This window comes from Eulemur rufifrons, chromosome 18 (genome assembly GCF_041146395.1).
Source record: "Eulemur rufifrons isolate Redbay chromosome 18, OSU_ERuf_1, whole genome shotgun sequence".
NCBI classification, from domain to species: Eukaryota; Metazoa; Chordata; class Mammalia; order Primates; family Lemuridae; genus Eulemur; species Eulemur rufifrons.
Genome location: NC_091000.1, coordinates 47119765 through 47136875, shown reverse-complemented (window position 1 = coordinate 47136875; position 17111 = coordinate 47119765). Strand labels below are relative to the sequence as shown.

At 36.5% G+C, this 17111-nt stretch overlaps 1 protein-coding gene across 1 annotated transcript; it reads right to left on the bottom strand.

The window, feature by feature from the left end:
* Positions 1 to 8358: 8358 nt before the first annotated feature.
* Positions 8359 to 16682, bottom strand: LOC138398796 (putative olfactory receptor 2B8). The gene is given in 3 exon segments (XM_069493264.1): positions 8359 to 9206; positions 9209 to 9297; positions 16612 to 16682. Coding segments are annotated over 3 exon segments (1008 nt in total).
* Positions 16683 to 17111: the final 429 nt, after the last annotated feature.

Here is a 17111-nt window from a genome sequence, read left to right as displayed (position 1 = left end):
ATCTTGTTAATGATTTTGTATCTTATTGTAACAAAGAATAACTCCAAAAGGGACAGGGCATAACTAGACATGTCTGACCTCCCTTCTCGTGGCCTGCAACTCAGCTTTAAGGGGTTTTTTTGCAAGGGATGAGGTCCCTTTGGCCAAGAGGGGCTCCATTCATTCGGCTGGGGGGCTTAAGATTTTGTTTTAGTTCACAAGAGTCAGTTTAAATCTTGCCTCTGCCATTTATTAAGTGAGACACCCTAGGAAATTTACTGAATCTCTTTAACCTTCAGTTCCTTTATGTATTCAACAGAGATAATGATAATGACAATCTCATAGAGTTGTAAGAAAATGCATGCAAAGTACTTAGGCCAGTGCCTATAACATGGAAGACACTCATATATAGTAACTATTTATCACCCTCTTTCTTGCCAACAAGGAAGTAACTGTAAAAACACCTCTCAATCAAGCTCTATTTACTGACTCTAGGAAAAAGGACATGGATTAAACATGCAAGATAAAAGTTAAAAGGCCTCTTAATACCAATCCATAGGGTACGATGGAAAGAGCTAATGATAGCACCTTCTCTGGATTCATTCTCTTAGGCTTCTCCAACAGACCTCAGCTGGAAACAGCTCTCTTTGTGGTCATCCTGATCATCTACTTTTTGAGCTTTCTAGGCAATGGCACCATTATTCTCTTGTCCATTGCAGATCCTCGCCTCCATACCCCTATGTATTTCTTCCTCTCCAATCTCTCTTTTATGGATCTTTGTTTGACTACTTGTACTGTTCCTCAGACACTGGTCAACTTCAAGGGGAAGGACAAGACCATCACCTATGGTGGCTGTGTGACTCAGCTCTTCATTGCCTTGGGACTCGGGGGAGTGGAGTGTGTCCTCTTGTCTGTCATGGCCTATGACCGCTATGCAGCTGTCTGCCGCCCTCTCCACTACATGGTGATCATGCATCCCCAACTTTGCTTGCAGCTGGTGGTAACTGCTTGGCTTACAGGATTTGGCAATTCTGTGGTTCAGACAGCATTGACCATGACTCTTCCCCTCTGTGGTAAAAACCAAGTGGATCATTTCTTCTGTGAAGTTCCAGTGATGCTGAAACTAGCCTGCACCAACACCTCCATCAACGAGGCTGAACTCTTTGCTGTCAGTGTCTTCTTCTTGGTGGTACCCCTCTCACTCATCTTAGTGTCCTATGGTCACATTACTCATGCAGTTCTGAAGATAAAGTCAGCCCAGGGGAGGCGGAAGGCTTTTGGAACCTGCGGTTCGCATCTCCTGGTAGTGATCATTTTCTTTGGTACACTCATCTCCATGTATCTCCAGCCTCCCTCCAGTTATTCACAGGATGTGAACAAAAGCATTGCACTCTTCTATACTCTGGTGACTCCTCTGCTGAATCCCCTGATTTACACTCTGAGGAACAAAGAAGTCAAAGGAGCACTAAGAAGACTGGTGGGGAGAACCACAGACTTGAGAGAGAGTTAATGCAGGGCTTGCAGTTCCAAACACTTGTGCATTAGAAAACTGTTGAGCAACTAAAAATTAGTTTTAACATAATTCAGTAAATCCTCATAAATCACCTACTCTGTACCAAGCACTGTTCTAGGGACTTAAGATATATATATGTCAGTGATCAAAACAGAGAGAGACCTTTGTCCTCATGGAGCTAAACCTTCTTATGGGGAAAAAATAAGCCAAGTAAGATAAGCTAAGAATAACCTGTGGTATATCATATATTGGAATGCTATACTATAATGAGAATAAACAAATTATAAGGACATACAACAATAAGAATGATTCTCACAAACACAATGTTGAGCTAAAGAAGTCAGATACAAAACAGTTCATACTATATGATTTCATTTACATGAAATGAAAAACCAGGCAAAACAAACCTGTGGCTTTGGAAATCTAAATAGTGCTTCCCCTGGGGAGTAGTGATTAGACGGAGAAATGGGGGAGACAGGCTTCTGGGGTTCTGGTCATGTGCTGGTTCTTGATCTGGATGCTGGTTATGATATGCAATTTGTGAAAAGTCATCAAACTTTACACTTAAGGTATCTGCAATTTCTGTATGCATGCTGTATTTCAATATCACCTACACATAAAATTTTGAATAAGGCAGAAATTAACAGAATATTATGGTACTAAATAATCACATTAAGTATTTTTTCCCTTTCATACAAAGTTTGAGTTTATATTCTAAGTGGTCTAAATTACTTCTTTCCATTGAACTGAACTACTAGATGCTAAGATGTTTTTGATATTAGCAGTATATAAACAGACTAGGATGAACTTTACAACTTTCATTTGAAGATCTCAATCAAAGATCATTTTTATAGTGAGTCTCTATCTCTTCTTCTTTCCATGTAGAGCCCTAGTGACCAGTTCTTGAGGCAAAAATTGAGTGATAGTTTTCAAATGAAAATTTTACTACTAAGTATTTTAATTGCCATGAATTAACTATATTATGACTGAAAAAGATGTTTAGTGTGTGCGTGTTTGTGTGTATGTGTATGTAGGTAGTCTACAAAAATCCACAATTTAGTAGAAACCTAAAAATATTTTTACTAGCCAGAGATTTCAAGATAGTTAAATATTTGATAGTGTATACATAAAATAGCAGGTATTGAAAGGGATTTATAAAACAAAGTAGAAAACAGAATCAAATTATTATTTGGTAAGTTCAATGTATGGTTTATTTGAACATTTTCCTCTTAATTATTTATTATTTTGATGATGGCAAGTTTGAGGGTTTGTTCATGTATTATTCCACAAATGTAATAATAGAGAAGCAAACATTTCTTTACATAAATGAAAACTGATTAGTGAACTGTTAAGTTCCCTAATGACCTTGTCCCTGCTTGTACTGAATAATTCTGAGTGATTTCTGGTTATTTTGTGAGTGCAATACAGAAGATATTATTTTAATGATAATTCCTTGGATTTTTTTTTTTTTAAATCATGACAGCTAGCTTCATTGACAACTGTCTCTATACTCTATATCCACCTTAGTGTTTACTTTTTCCTTTTCAGAAAATAAAAACTGCTTCCATTTCACTAACTCAATTTATTATCACATTCAAGGTAGTCTTTTGTGACTTTCACTTCTAGGCAGGATATGCTAGATTATAGCAGGCCAGTATTTCCACTGCAAGTACTTGAAAAAGTCAGATAAATTTTTACCAATCATATTTTCAAAGACATTAGAGAATTGTGGAAGTGACGAAGGTGATATGGAAGAGAACTACAGACAGGAGAAGAACATTCTGAGCTGAGCTGATGAGAAAAAGCATTTCTCCCCCAGGGAGAATTTGCCAAGCCTGAGTGTGAGCTAAGGATTGGGCTTGACCCAGACAGAGAACCTTTGCCAGAAGAAAAAGAAACCAGCATTATAGTCATATAAGGCTGGAGTGAAAACATAACATATCTCAAATGCATGGCCAGATGTTTCCATTTCCAATGGACTGTATAGGAAGCTAGAGAGCTAGACCAAAAGCTTCAAAAAGATAGAGTAAAACTGCCGGTAGTTTTTGTTCTTAGGGACACTAACCAGGGAAAGTAGTCCTGTCTCTATCACAGTTTTTCTCATTAAGACATTTGCCAAACTTTGAAGTTGCACAGAACAGGACACTAAATAGCAAAGCTGAATGTTGTTGAAGGGCAGAACTTAATCTCCCAGAATCTTTTAGAGTTTAAGACTTCCCAGACTTTCTGTTAAAATCCCAGGAGGGCTAACCCCTAAGATTAGGAGGGAGCAAGAGGTAGACTGAATCTAAGTCTACACCCCAGCCTGACCCAACTCAATCCTAACCATGGAAAGGGAGGATTCTCACTGGTGGAAGATACATTACCCAGAGCCTCCATGGTTCTATTATACACTATGTCTGGAATATGATTAAAAATTACAACAAATGAAAAGAGGGAAGATCATATGACTGATAATTGAGGGAATGGATGACAATAGAAGAGGAGGGACAGATGATGTAGATCAGTGGTCCCCAACACTTTTGGCCCCAGGGACCTGTTTCATGGGAGACAATTTTTCCATTGAGGGGGCGATGGTTTGGGGATAATTCAAGCCCATGACATTTATTACATTTGCAGCTGCTCCCCAGCACTAGCATCACCGCCTCAGCTCCACCTCAGATCATCAGTTATTGGATTCTCATAAGGAGCCTACAACCTAGATCCCTCGCATGCACAGTTTACAGTAGGCTTCATGCTCCTATGAGAACCTAATGCCACCAATGATCTGACAGGAGGCAGAGCTCAGGCGGTGATGTGAGCAATGGGGAGCAGCTGTAAATACTGCTTTGCAGCCCCCGTTCCTATCAGGCCACAGACTGGTACTGGTCCACAGCCCAGGTGTTGGGGACCACATATGTATTAATAGATAATGGAGTTAACAGCTTACAATTTTCAAATAGCTACAATTAAGACATTCAAGAAAAACAGACCACAGACTATAGGACAAAAATTGATGAAAGAATGAATTTCATGAGAGAATTGGAATCTATATAAAAGAATTGTTCTGAACCTTCAGGGCAAGCTAAAAAAGAAAAAAAATTAAAAAGAATTAAATGGACACTATAGAAATGAAAAATACAATTTCTATCACCAAAAACTCTCCAAACGTAATTACATAATGGTCCTAAGACTTGTAGCTATGCCTTGGGAACATTCTTCCCATGATTAGATGCACGAGCCTTGAGGGCATTTTCAACAGGCAAGGGAACTGATCAGTTAGGATTGGTGAGGTTTCATGCTTTTCTCTGCAATAACAGTAAGCAGGATTTAAAATTTCCCTCCAACTTTGGAAGCAAGCAAATTTGTGATGCGATGGGTTGAAACAGAAAAATTATTTTCCTGTGACCTGCGATAAAAAGGTCTGTTGGAAATTAAAAGCCAATAAAAAAAAAGTTCTGAACTTCTTAGTACAAACTTAATTTGAACATGGGAGGCTTATATAGAAAAAACAACACTGAAAATTGGTAACCTCATCCATTAATAAAGGCCAGCACCTGATTTTGAAAGTCCTATGGTTAAACATAGGGCTTTGCTGCGAGAGGGCCTTGAGTTGGAGGGTTGGCCCAGCATATAGCTGCATGGCTGTGCAGTCTGTTATTCTCTCACTGCCACGGTTTACTGGTCTATATTAATAAATATAGATGACATCACTTAAAAACAAACAAAATGAAAAACAAGAAATACCTTTCATTTCTTTCATCCCTCTTATTCTTAACTTTTCTAAGGCTAGATTTTTTCCTACTATTTAATGCAAAAATCTAATACAAAATCTCCACACAGTTAGTAAATGAGAGTGTTCTGGCATTATCCTATCTACAAACACAACCCCTCTTCATGATGGAATTTCAACCCAGGGCCTGAAAGAATGGCGCTTCTAATTTTTTTAACCTATATGTATCCATTGTGACAACAAAAGGGGTACAATTTGTTCCACGGACCTCTTTAGTGATGCAAGATTCTATCAATAGCAGATTCTCTCACCACCTCTGGGTAAACAGTGTTTTTTCAATGTAGCTTGCAGGAGTAAACCATGGTATGACATTCACATGTGTGTATTTTGTATTTATTTCAGAAAACATTGGAATTAGATCATTTAAAAGCATATAACTTTGAAGTAGTATAGAACTAAAGGAAACATACTTTCCTCTATCATTGGTCTTCAGCAAAGAGGTAGATTAACCTGTAAGAGATCACATGCGAAGTACATGTTCTGTGTGTACATGCATGTGTATGTGAATGTGTATGTGTGAAAGAGATAACATATATATGTGTGTGTATATATATGTGTGTGTGTATATATGTGTGTGTGTATATATATACATATAAAATTTAAGGCCACGTGCAAACCAAAATATAACATGCTGTGGAGGAATCTGAAGACAAATATTCTTTGGGCAGTGTAGGGACACTTCTTTATGATGGGGAGTGAATCCAGAGAGAGGTTTATTTCATGCTAAAAATTGCCAAGACACTCTCTTAATATGTTAAAGCAAACAGAGTTCTCATTTCTGTAGCTATATTAACAAAGCAACTTACTAAAGAGAATCTTGCGAGATTTTTTGATAGTTTCCAATGCCTTTAGCTGGGCATGGTGGTGCATACCTGTAGTCCCAGCTACTCCAGAGGCTGAGGCAGAAAGGTCGCTTGAGCTGAGGAGTTTGAGGTTGCAGTGAGCTATGATGACTTCACTGCAGTCTAGTCTGGGCAACAGAGTGAGACTCTGTCTCAAAAACAAACGAACAAACAAAAAAAGACAATTTCCAAATGCCTGAAATACTTTAAAATATTTGGTAAGTATTATTTGTGGCCTGCTAACACAAAAAAAGGGATGGACTCCTGACAAAGGCTGTGACAAGTGATAGTAATACTCCATTGATTGTGAATATCCCAAATAATCCAATAATTACAAATGTCCAGGATGCTTCATTGAGACTAAAGTCACAGGTATAACAGCTGAACAGTTTCACTCCCAAAGAGGTTAAAACTATCCTAAAAATGGTTGCCTACTCAAAAGAACTTGCAATTTTTTAAGACTCAGTAGATTTCATTCAATTCAGAATGGTTAAAGTGAATTCACCAAACAATGTAAATCAATAGATTTAAATTAAAAAGAAAAAGGAGCAAGAGTATCTGAGTCTCTAAGGCAATCTCAAGGACAATATCCCCTGATCTGTCTGATTCAGGAATCATTCATATTATGATTTCTACATTTACGTATATCCCAGCTTTCCAGCAAACCTCATTCCCAAGACATTTCCATACATACTGGTCCCCAGAGTCTGCCAGATCACGTTTTAAAATATTCTATGATACTAAAAAAGAGGAAGAAAGCTCTCAGCTATGCATCAGTTCAGCAGTCACCTGCAGGGGAAAGAGTTAACAGGGATCTATAACCTGGTCCTCCCTCTTTAATGAGCCTGGCCAGAGCAGAACTCTGGTAAAGAGCAGCTGCTAAATTTACTGACTAGGAGATAAATGAGGGTCTTATAGGGGCTGCTATAAACTGCTGACTGATCTAATAATGTTTTCAGCAGAATGGATATATCTGTTTAGAGTATTTATTATAAGTAAACCTATGATATATAGACTGCAGTTGTGCTAAAAAAAATAAAAGTTAGTCCAGAAGCCAGAACAGGGATACATGGGGAGGGACCTATAAGCCTTCTCTGTGCTGACTTGTACCATACACATTAACACCTCATATTTCAAATAAAAACACATTTCATTGTATAAAAGAGGACACAGGAAGCTGTGTCTGTCTGATTGGGGGCCTCATAGGTATTGCATTTGCTGTTGCTGCTGTTTTGTATCCTTTGCTAATCGTTAGTAAACCTTGTGCTGGTTGAAAATTATGTTTCACGTGGAACTGACTGACATTTTGGGTCTCTGTGATCACTCATCACCTGAGCTAATGGTGTGCACTTTGTGCTACTCAGAAAGCTATAGGGATAGAATAATCCGTGAATTTCTCTAGAGCATAATTATAGTACTGAACTCCAAATGCTAAGAATAGATGGGATAAAATGATCTGGCCAACCCCTGAGCACAATCACTGCAGCTGTTCCACTGTTGTCAGTGATAATTCAACAGGAAGCAAGTCCTAACAATTTTGGAGGCAATCTACACAACCCTGTAGTAGCTTCCACTGTCACTGGCAGCATTGACTCACACCCTTCATCCAGTGATTCCTGTGTACAGCCTTCTCTGAAATAAATGCTACAAAACATGCTGCCATACTGGCAAGGTCACAGTTGGGCCTAATTTCTAGATGGCTTTATCAGGACTGATGTTAGCAACTTTATCTTGAGCTTAAAGTTTGTTTTTTCCACAATTGCCCCACCTACTTCTGTGAAAAAAAGCTCTGATACAATCTATGAACTTTATAAAATAGCAATGATCAAGATGTAAAAAATAACTGATATCCCTCAAGAAATTTCTAGAAAATGCTCAAATTTTAATATTCTTTACTATGTTTTAGTAGTTTCATGTTCTTATTATGGCTGCACATTTATGATATGTACTTAAATGTCTTTTTGCAATAGAAATGGAATAATTTTCCCACCTAAGGGTGAAAATAAGAAAAACCTGTGGAGCTTTTTAAAAATTATAATAATGCAAATGCTCTAGGAATATTGAATCAGTATCTCTGGAGGTTGGACTGAATTCATGAGCTTAGGTTTTGATCACTAACTTTCCTAATAGAATTAGGTAAGGAAATTCCCTTGAGAGTTGCTGGGGGGATTCTGGATGACACATGGAGAACGCGCACAGCTTACAGGCTCTGGTATTAAAAGTCCTTCCACTGAAGTGTCTTCCTCTCCCAGTCATTTGGAGTTATAGTCCTTCCAAAGCACCTTTTTAACTGCTCCTTTCACATCCTTATTCCTCAGTGTATATATGAGGGGGTTGAGCATGGGTATAACAATGGTGTAGAAGAGAGAGAAGAACTTGCCCTGATCCTGAGAGTTGTTGCTGTGGGGCTGGAGATAAGCACACATGGCTGTGCCATAGAACAGAAAGACAACTGTGAGGTGGGAGCCACACGTCCCAAATGCTTTTCTCTGCCCTGCAGCCGACCTTATTCTCAAGACTGTCCTGACAATCTGACTATAGGAAAACATGATTAATGCAACAGGTACAAAAAGAATGACGACACTGACAAAGTAGACCTCAGCTTCATTCATAGCAGTATCAGCACAGGCAAGCTTGAGCAATGGAGGGATCTCACATAAGAAGTGGTCTACCTTATTTCTTCCACAAAGTGGTAAAAGGAAGATGAGCATGGTCTGCAGTAAGGAGTTGGCAAAACCAATGAGCCATGAAGAAGAAACCATCAGGGCACACAGACGAGGGTGCATGATTACCGCGTAGTGGAGGGGCCTGCAAACAGCTGTGTAGCGGTCAAATGCCATAACTCCTAAGAGAAAGCATTCTGTAGTTCCCAAGCCCAGAGAGATGTACAGCTGAACGACACAACCACCATAGGAGATAGTTTTGTCTGCTCCCCTGAGATTCACCAGGAGCTGTGGAACAATGCTGGTAGTGTAACACAGGTCCAGAAAGCTTAGGTTGGAGAGGAAAAAATACATAGGGGTGTGAAGATGTGGGTCCAGGTGAGACAATGCAATGATGGTTGTGTTCCCCAGCAAAGTGAAGATGTAGAAGATCAAAGAACCACAAAGAGGATTAGCTCCAGTTGAGGCCTGTCAGAGAAACCCAGTAGAATAAATCCAGTGAAAGAACTTCCATTTTTCTGTTCCGTCCTTTGTTAGTACACGTTTCCTATTAAGACCAAGCATTTAGCAAATTTTAAAAGATATCTTCAAAAACAAAGAAAAGAAGGTGAACTCTATCACCTGGACAAGACGTGGCCATGGAATTTTATATGCATGTAAATGATGTACTCATTGAGAACAACATATCTTATACTAATTTTGTTTACATTATTACAGAACTAATATCGGACAGAACAGTGGTGTGCGCCCATAGTCCCAGCTACTGGGGAAGGAGTATCACTTGAGTTTAGGAGTTCAAGGTTGCAGTGCACTATGATTACACCTATGAATAGCCACTGCACTCCCAGCTTGAGCTGGGATGTGACCCCATCTCTTAAAAAGAGAAAAAAATCCCTCATTTTATCTCTTCTTTACCCTTTTGGCTAAGATCAAGTTCAAAAAGTAGTATCATTGATATCTAATATAAGAAAGATCAAATAATGGACCTTGTGTTTGCATCAGTCATAGATATAAAAGATCTGTTTTAGATTGAGTTTAATATGATTTAAAGTACTACAAGAATATATGTATATTTTAGAGAAAATGGAGTTGAGGGAAAATCAGGGAGAGTGATCAGAAAGAATAAGAAAGTGGCAAGGACAGAGAGGGAGAGAGATTATTTTAAATATATGTCATAACTCTGAATTTGTACATACTTTATATGCAAGAGAACATTATAAAAATATTCTCTAGAAGTCATTCAGAGAATGTACTTATACAAAGGATTAAATTGCATTCAAAATATCACCAGTAGTACTACATATATGCATTTTGGCAGAATTGCTTCTCTACCTTATATATTATATTCATGAAAGTTATCCTGGTCTTTCTGTATAATAATAAGACAAATGTTCAATCAGACAGACTCTGAAATTCATTTAATTCACCATTCAGTTACAGTGTTCAACTCTTGCCCCCAAAATGTCAAAATTATCCTACCAATTTAACAAGAACTCTGAAAATTTATTGGGTATACACATTCACCTGGAATCAGAACTCTAAAATCCAGTGGCCAACACTTTCCTTTTTCCTCTATTGATTTCATTTCCACATATCATGAACAACTACAGTGAGTGGAATTCCTGAAAGAGGTGGGATTATTGACTACCAACATTCTAATCAGGATGAATATCTTTAAAAGTTATCCAATTTTGTAATCTATGTACAAAGTAAAATGCCTTACATCACTCCCTACAATAAAATAATTAAATACATAAATACATAGAAATAAAGGTAGATACATTGTCAAAGCAATGACAGGCCAAAGAGATATAACATAAAACTAAAAGCAATAAAGAAAAGGTACAAAGAAAAGGATATTTTGATTTTATAAGAATCTAAGAACGTCTGTCTACATTAGGTTAATTTTATATTGCTCCTTTCCAGGAGCTACCTTGAAGAGTTTGTTACACTGTGCCAAACACATTGCCATCTCTAAAGGGAGCCAATTATCATTTTCATACAGCTATTTAATACTGTGTCAGCACGGTCCCACATTGATCTAAGCAGCAACAGAGAATGAGGAATTTAGTTCCATCACATTCAAATGGTTAAACATACAGTAAATCCTTAATTTTAAGACTTTTTTAAAAATATGAATCAGGTTTGGTCATAGACCCATTGGTGTGTGAAAGAAATTGGTATAAAACATGTATAAAATAAATGTTAATAAAATCCAAATAAGAGAAAAGGAAAAGTCAAGTGGATGAAGAGTTAGTGGTAGAAAGATCACTGGAAAATATTTCTCTATCACTGCAGAAATGTCCTCCTCGTCCTATAATTTAGTTGCAAGGAAAATACACAACCAAAAAATCATGTCTTGAAATGTAAAATCACACATAATAGAAATTTAATACATCATATATCAGAAGGATTAATTAAACTGATCTAGCTTCACTCTCAATCCCAAAACAACAGTGTGTAAGGGTACTATTTTATATATTTGGCAAAACCCAAAAATATTTAATAAAAAAAGTTTTCACATTTGAAGTTTGAAAAATTTAAAAAGTATCCAAAAGTTGAAGGCTGAACTGATATGCTACTTACAGTTAATAATACTATCTGGTATTGTCAATTGTTTCATATGTTCTAAATTATTTACATGCATAATCTCAACTAATCTTTAAAAAAACTTGAAATTTATTACCATCTCTTTTTATATATGAAGAAATAGATTAAAGTGCTTAAGTAGCTTATCCAACATCACTAAACCTCTACATGTTTTAAAACAAATCTAGTTCCTTTTGATATCAAAGTCCATGCTTTTAACTTCCATGCTACTTTATCTTCAATGAAAGAAATATATTAAAATTCAGAGGAAGCTATCACATGTGAAATAAAGCATATAATATTTCACAATATCTCACATTCTCCCCCTCATTTCTTATAAGGTTGTGATCAGTGATAGCCACAAAAAAATCTATGCACAAAATTTTCATAATAGAATTAATTATAAAATATTAAAAACAACATATACAAATATCCAATGAAAAATTACATTGCCCTGACTCACACCTGCTCAGAAGAGTGAATAAAAAAAACTATGGCTCAGTCTCATGTACACATACACAAATATAAGTACACTCATCTGAAATGAATTTTCAAAATGTATCTAATAAAAGAAGCATTCATCAAAGTGAAAGAGGGTGAAAAAATGCTAATTCATTTAGAGAAAAATACCAATATAATGATTCATCATTATAAAAAAAGATATATTTTAATATTATCATATAAATAAGAACACATTTATAAAAGATCAAAACCTGGTGAGATGACATTGTATAAACCATTTGTTGCTTTACAGGGTAATATACACTAATAAAAATGAATGTTGAATGCTCCCTATCTGACAAACATAAAAATGAATATGATTTTAGGTTGAAAACTAAAATGATGACAGGCAAATGGGGTGTCCATTGGAACAGAATAGAAAATGTGATTGTCTGGGTATGTTACAATTGCTTCCAGGGCCACTCCAGAGAGCACACTGGGGGATAGATAATTAGGATGCTAATGTCATGTTCTATCTTCTAACTTTTAAAGAATTTCCTATTTACAAATCAGGGAAATTACTGTCCTTTAGTAACACTAGATATGTGAAATATCTAGCTGCAAGATGGATTATCTCATTGATTCTCAAGTGTGTTCTGCTGACTTATGTCCCTTTGTTCCCTTCCTACTTTACTACTCTGCATCCATCCCTCCCAAAGCAGTGTGCACCACCACAAAGGTAATCTTCCAAGGGAAGGAATATATTTTTAGCTAGGGCTAAATGAGACATTGCATTTCATTTTGTTTTCTTTCTACCTCTTTGAAAGAATTGTGCAATTTGACTGGAAATTATCATCTATGTTTAGATAAGGGTCAGTTGACTTAATGCACTAAGGAAGATTCAGATTAGATAAATTATATAAATAATAATAACTGGAAATATCAGACACATTTATCCTAGGTACAGGAACAAAGAATGGTGTTTTTAGTAACTATCACCATATGACATGATAGGAAATTCCTGTTGTAAAAATTGCACATAAATGATTAATTGAGTTGCAAAAAAATAATTAAAAATTCCATAAAGCAGAGATAATATATATGTAAAATATTTTAAATAGGCAAAATAAAAATAAGCACATTCTACAAAACAATCATGACATTCTAGTAACAGTTACCATCAAGAAAAGAATGTAATGGAAAATCACATCTTATAAAAGCACAAATTTTACAATAATAATTAAGAGAACAGGCATCAAATGAGAGAGGTTAAATGCTTGGTACTGACACATATCAGGCAGTAGAGGTAATGGTTTACAATGAACAATAACTGCACAACATTGACATGCAATATAACTTTAAACACTGTAATAGAAGTATAAATATTTCAATTTAACTAGATACTCAGTATGCAAACTACACATTTTAAGGACAAAAGATTCTATGATAAGGTCTATATATAAGATATACCAAGTTATACAACATTCACTGATATTTTCAACATGCATGCAAACTCTGCTCTGTCCTGAATTAATCCTGAAAAAGTGCTGGCAAAATTTCTTTAGCCTCAGTACTATGACTGAATCACTATTGCTTTAAAAAACTTCTGTCTCATAGGCCTGAGCTGAACTCAGATGTATTAAGGCTAGTCTCTGATGACAATGGAGTGTATAAACTAGGGGAAAATGGATCTATCAATGTATTGGAAATAACAGGTCTAAGAAGAACACAGAAAACAAATATTAATGTAATTTCAGAGAAAAAGGGAGTCAAAAGGAAAGAATGGAAGCATACAAACTAATACTGTTACATACGCACACACTAACATTCTATTACCGAAAGGCATATTTTGTTACAGCTAAATAAGACAGAATTTAAGGTTTTTTCCATATGTACATACAGAGATATAACGAATGTACTGCAATAGGAAGAAATGTCTAGTAATGAATTTTTGGCTTCTAAAATAAATATTTAAATTTAGGTCTCGTATTTGGTGAATTTCTGTAGTCTATTCCTTTTGCCAAATGACATATATGAAACCAATTTAAAGCTTTTTTGTTTCAAGAACAATTGCACCTGAATATAAACAAATTTACTGACTCCTAAAGCAGTACAGAGAGCACTCCTAAAGCATTCCACTCACCCTTATTGACCTTATCTGTGGGTCCTAAGCTCATCTCCAGGTTGCTATTTTTAACGTAATACTGGGAGTTGGAACTTGGGTACGTAGAATCAGGAAGAAGGTTGTATGGAAAGAATACAACGGATTGCTAATATCAACATTGGATTACTCAGAAATATCTCTTAAGCAAGAAGATGCTATCTTATGATGATTTCACACATCTTCTCATGGTACCAGAGATACGCATTCTGCCCTTGGGTGATAGGAAGATGAAGGAAGGCAATTTTGAGCTTCTAGTGTTGTTTCCTGAATGCAAGGACCTGGTTATATGACAGAGATCCATATGACCAACAGAGAGAGGGTGGTATGAAACTGCCCAGTGACTGGGTTGGCACGGAGAGAGAATCAAGCCTGTTTACCTGGCTGAAGTCTCTAGGGAACGTATGTCCTATAGTGTTAATTAGCTGATGTCACTGAGCTGTCCAGAGATGACAATCCTTAGGGAAAATGACTATTAAAGAGAATGCCAGAGAATAGCTAATCTGTCTCTTACATGATTTCATATGTTTGACAGAGGACAGATAACTCCTTAGACTTCCTAAGTGACCTTAGTGCTTGTCTTTTAATGGTTTGTTTTATAAAAACAAGATTGTTTTCTCACAATTGCAAAAATATATATTTTTTACATATAAGTATATATTAAAAATAAGAATTCATTCAGTTATCTTGTTTTAAATGTAAATATGTAAATACATTTTTCACATAATTTTATTCATAACCAACTCAAAAGGGATCACAGAGTAATATTTAGGCACATTCTAATCTTGAAGATGAACACAATGGAGGAAAATCACCACAGTTACTACTAAACTAATGTGGCTAAGAAAAAAAATCATAAATCCTCTATAACATTGTTCAGGTTATATCCAAAGTTTTTAATAATTTACTCAAATAATAAAAAGAAAAATTATTGACTTGTTAAAGTGCATTTAAGTTGCAAATGATTTTGAGTTTATCAGGATAGTTATAAATGATCCCTAAAAGAAAAAATAGAAGGAAGTTGATGGGTGTTTTGTCAAGTTTGCTTTGTAAAGTTGAAGTCAAGTTTGAGGATCAATTAATTTATTTTCAAAACAACTTATGTTAACATGACTGAACAAGCAAAAGGTAGGCATAAATAACAATGTCTGACTTTGCAAAGCTTCCTTGATTTCAAGGAAACCATGTGGTTTAATTATTCTATACTGAAAAATAATCACTTCTAGAGGGGAGTTTCATATACATGGTCATCTCACACAAAAGGTGGGCCATATTGGATATCTATTAATACATCTATGTTTCCACCTAACGTCAAAGTAACAAAATCTGGTCACTTTTGTTCAGTACAACATTCAGCCCCTCACCGCTCTGTTATACAAGCTGTAACTCTGGAGGTTTTCATTTAAGCAGAGTTTTCAGAGACTGGAGTTGGACACTCCATTGCCCCTGTGAGGTTCTTGAAGACTCCTCCCAAACTATTTTATCTCTGGAAATTTGCTGAAATGAAAGATAATTGTGTATTGTTAGTTAGTCTTATGGGAAAATGACTGTGAACACTATAAGCCTAAAACATGTGGAAACAACCCATATAGCTGTGGTCCCCAACCCCTGGGCAGAGGACCAGTACCAGTCCATGGCCTGTTAGGAACCAGGCCACACAGCAGGAGGTGAGCAGCAAGGGAGCAAGCGAAACTTCATCTGTATTTACAGCCGCTCCCCATCACTCGCATCATTGCCTGAGCTCCGCTTCCTGTCAGATCAGCAGTGGCATTAGCTTCTCATAGAAGTACAGACCCTACTGTAAACTGCACATGCATGGGATCTAGGTTAGGTACTTGAATCATCCTGAAACCATCCCCCCACTTCTTCCTTGGTCTGTGGACAAATTGTCTTCCATGAAACCAGTCCCTGGTGCCAAAAATGTTAGGGACCACTGCCATAAAGCACATGCTACATTTCCATCACCTACTCCTAATGCATACACACACATACACATATGTACAAAACATTTACATAACAAAGCTTTCAAAATTTGATTTACTATGTCTTATTTGGTCATTTGACCAATGAGTGACTCTGTGTTTAGGTTGCTCAATATACAAGAAACTGTAAAACAATTTCTATTTTAACATATTAAAATTTTTACCTTTAGGCATTTTGAGACCAATCCTATTTTTTATTGTAATTGAATTATAAAAATTAATGACATCTTAAATTGAAAGTTATAAACTTGAACCTTATAATCACACTGAGGACATCTTTGAATGTACAGCAAGCTGACTAAAACATTAAGAAAAGTTGATTGCCACCTTTTGGTAAACATTAGTCTCTGCCTAGTAAGTGAAAGTGGGGGCTTATTAAAAGGAATTTTTTTAAAAAAATATATCTCATAGTTCCAAGGAAACAGCGTAGCTTTGAAGTTTGCATATCTAGGTTCATTTCTTGGCCCCATCATTTGGAAGCTGGGTCACTTTTTTTTTTGAGACAGAGTCTTGCACTGTTGCCCAGGCTAGAGTGCCATGGCATCAGCCTAGCTCACTGCAGCCTCAAACTCCTGGGCTCAAGCGATTCTCCTGCCTCAACCTCCTAAGCAGTGGGACTACAGGCACCACCACATCCAGCTAAAGGCAATGACAGAATTATACACATACGTTGTACCAATGTCAGTTTTCTGGTTTGATATTGTACTATAGTCATATAAGATGTAACCAATGGGGGACATTGAGTGAAAGGTATCTGGGACTTTGTTGTAATCATTCCAATCTTATGTGTAGCAACAATCCTAGATCTACATGGTAATCCAGGTTAATTGTCCTTCACCAATAGTAAAAACTTTCTTTGCCTCCTGGTCTGTTGGAATGTGAGGAGCCCAGGGTGGCCAGATCGTAGACACAGCTTCAAGATCAGTAAAACCGTTACTGTTCCCTGATAGAAACATTCTCCCCCTTAGAATTAGGATCTCAAATCTAGGTGAGCTTAAGTTTACAGGAGTGAAAAGCATAAATTCCAAAAGCAGATCAGTTAGGAGTAATGATAAAAGATGTCATTCCTACTTTCATCCTTGGTTAATTACAAAAATGGCCACAATCCTGCCTTCCTCTCTGAATCTATGCCCTTTACAATGTGACTTTAAAGCTCCTCCCATCAATGG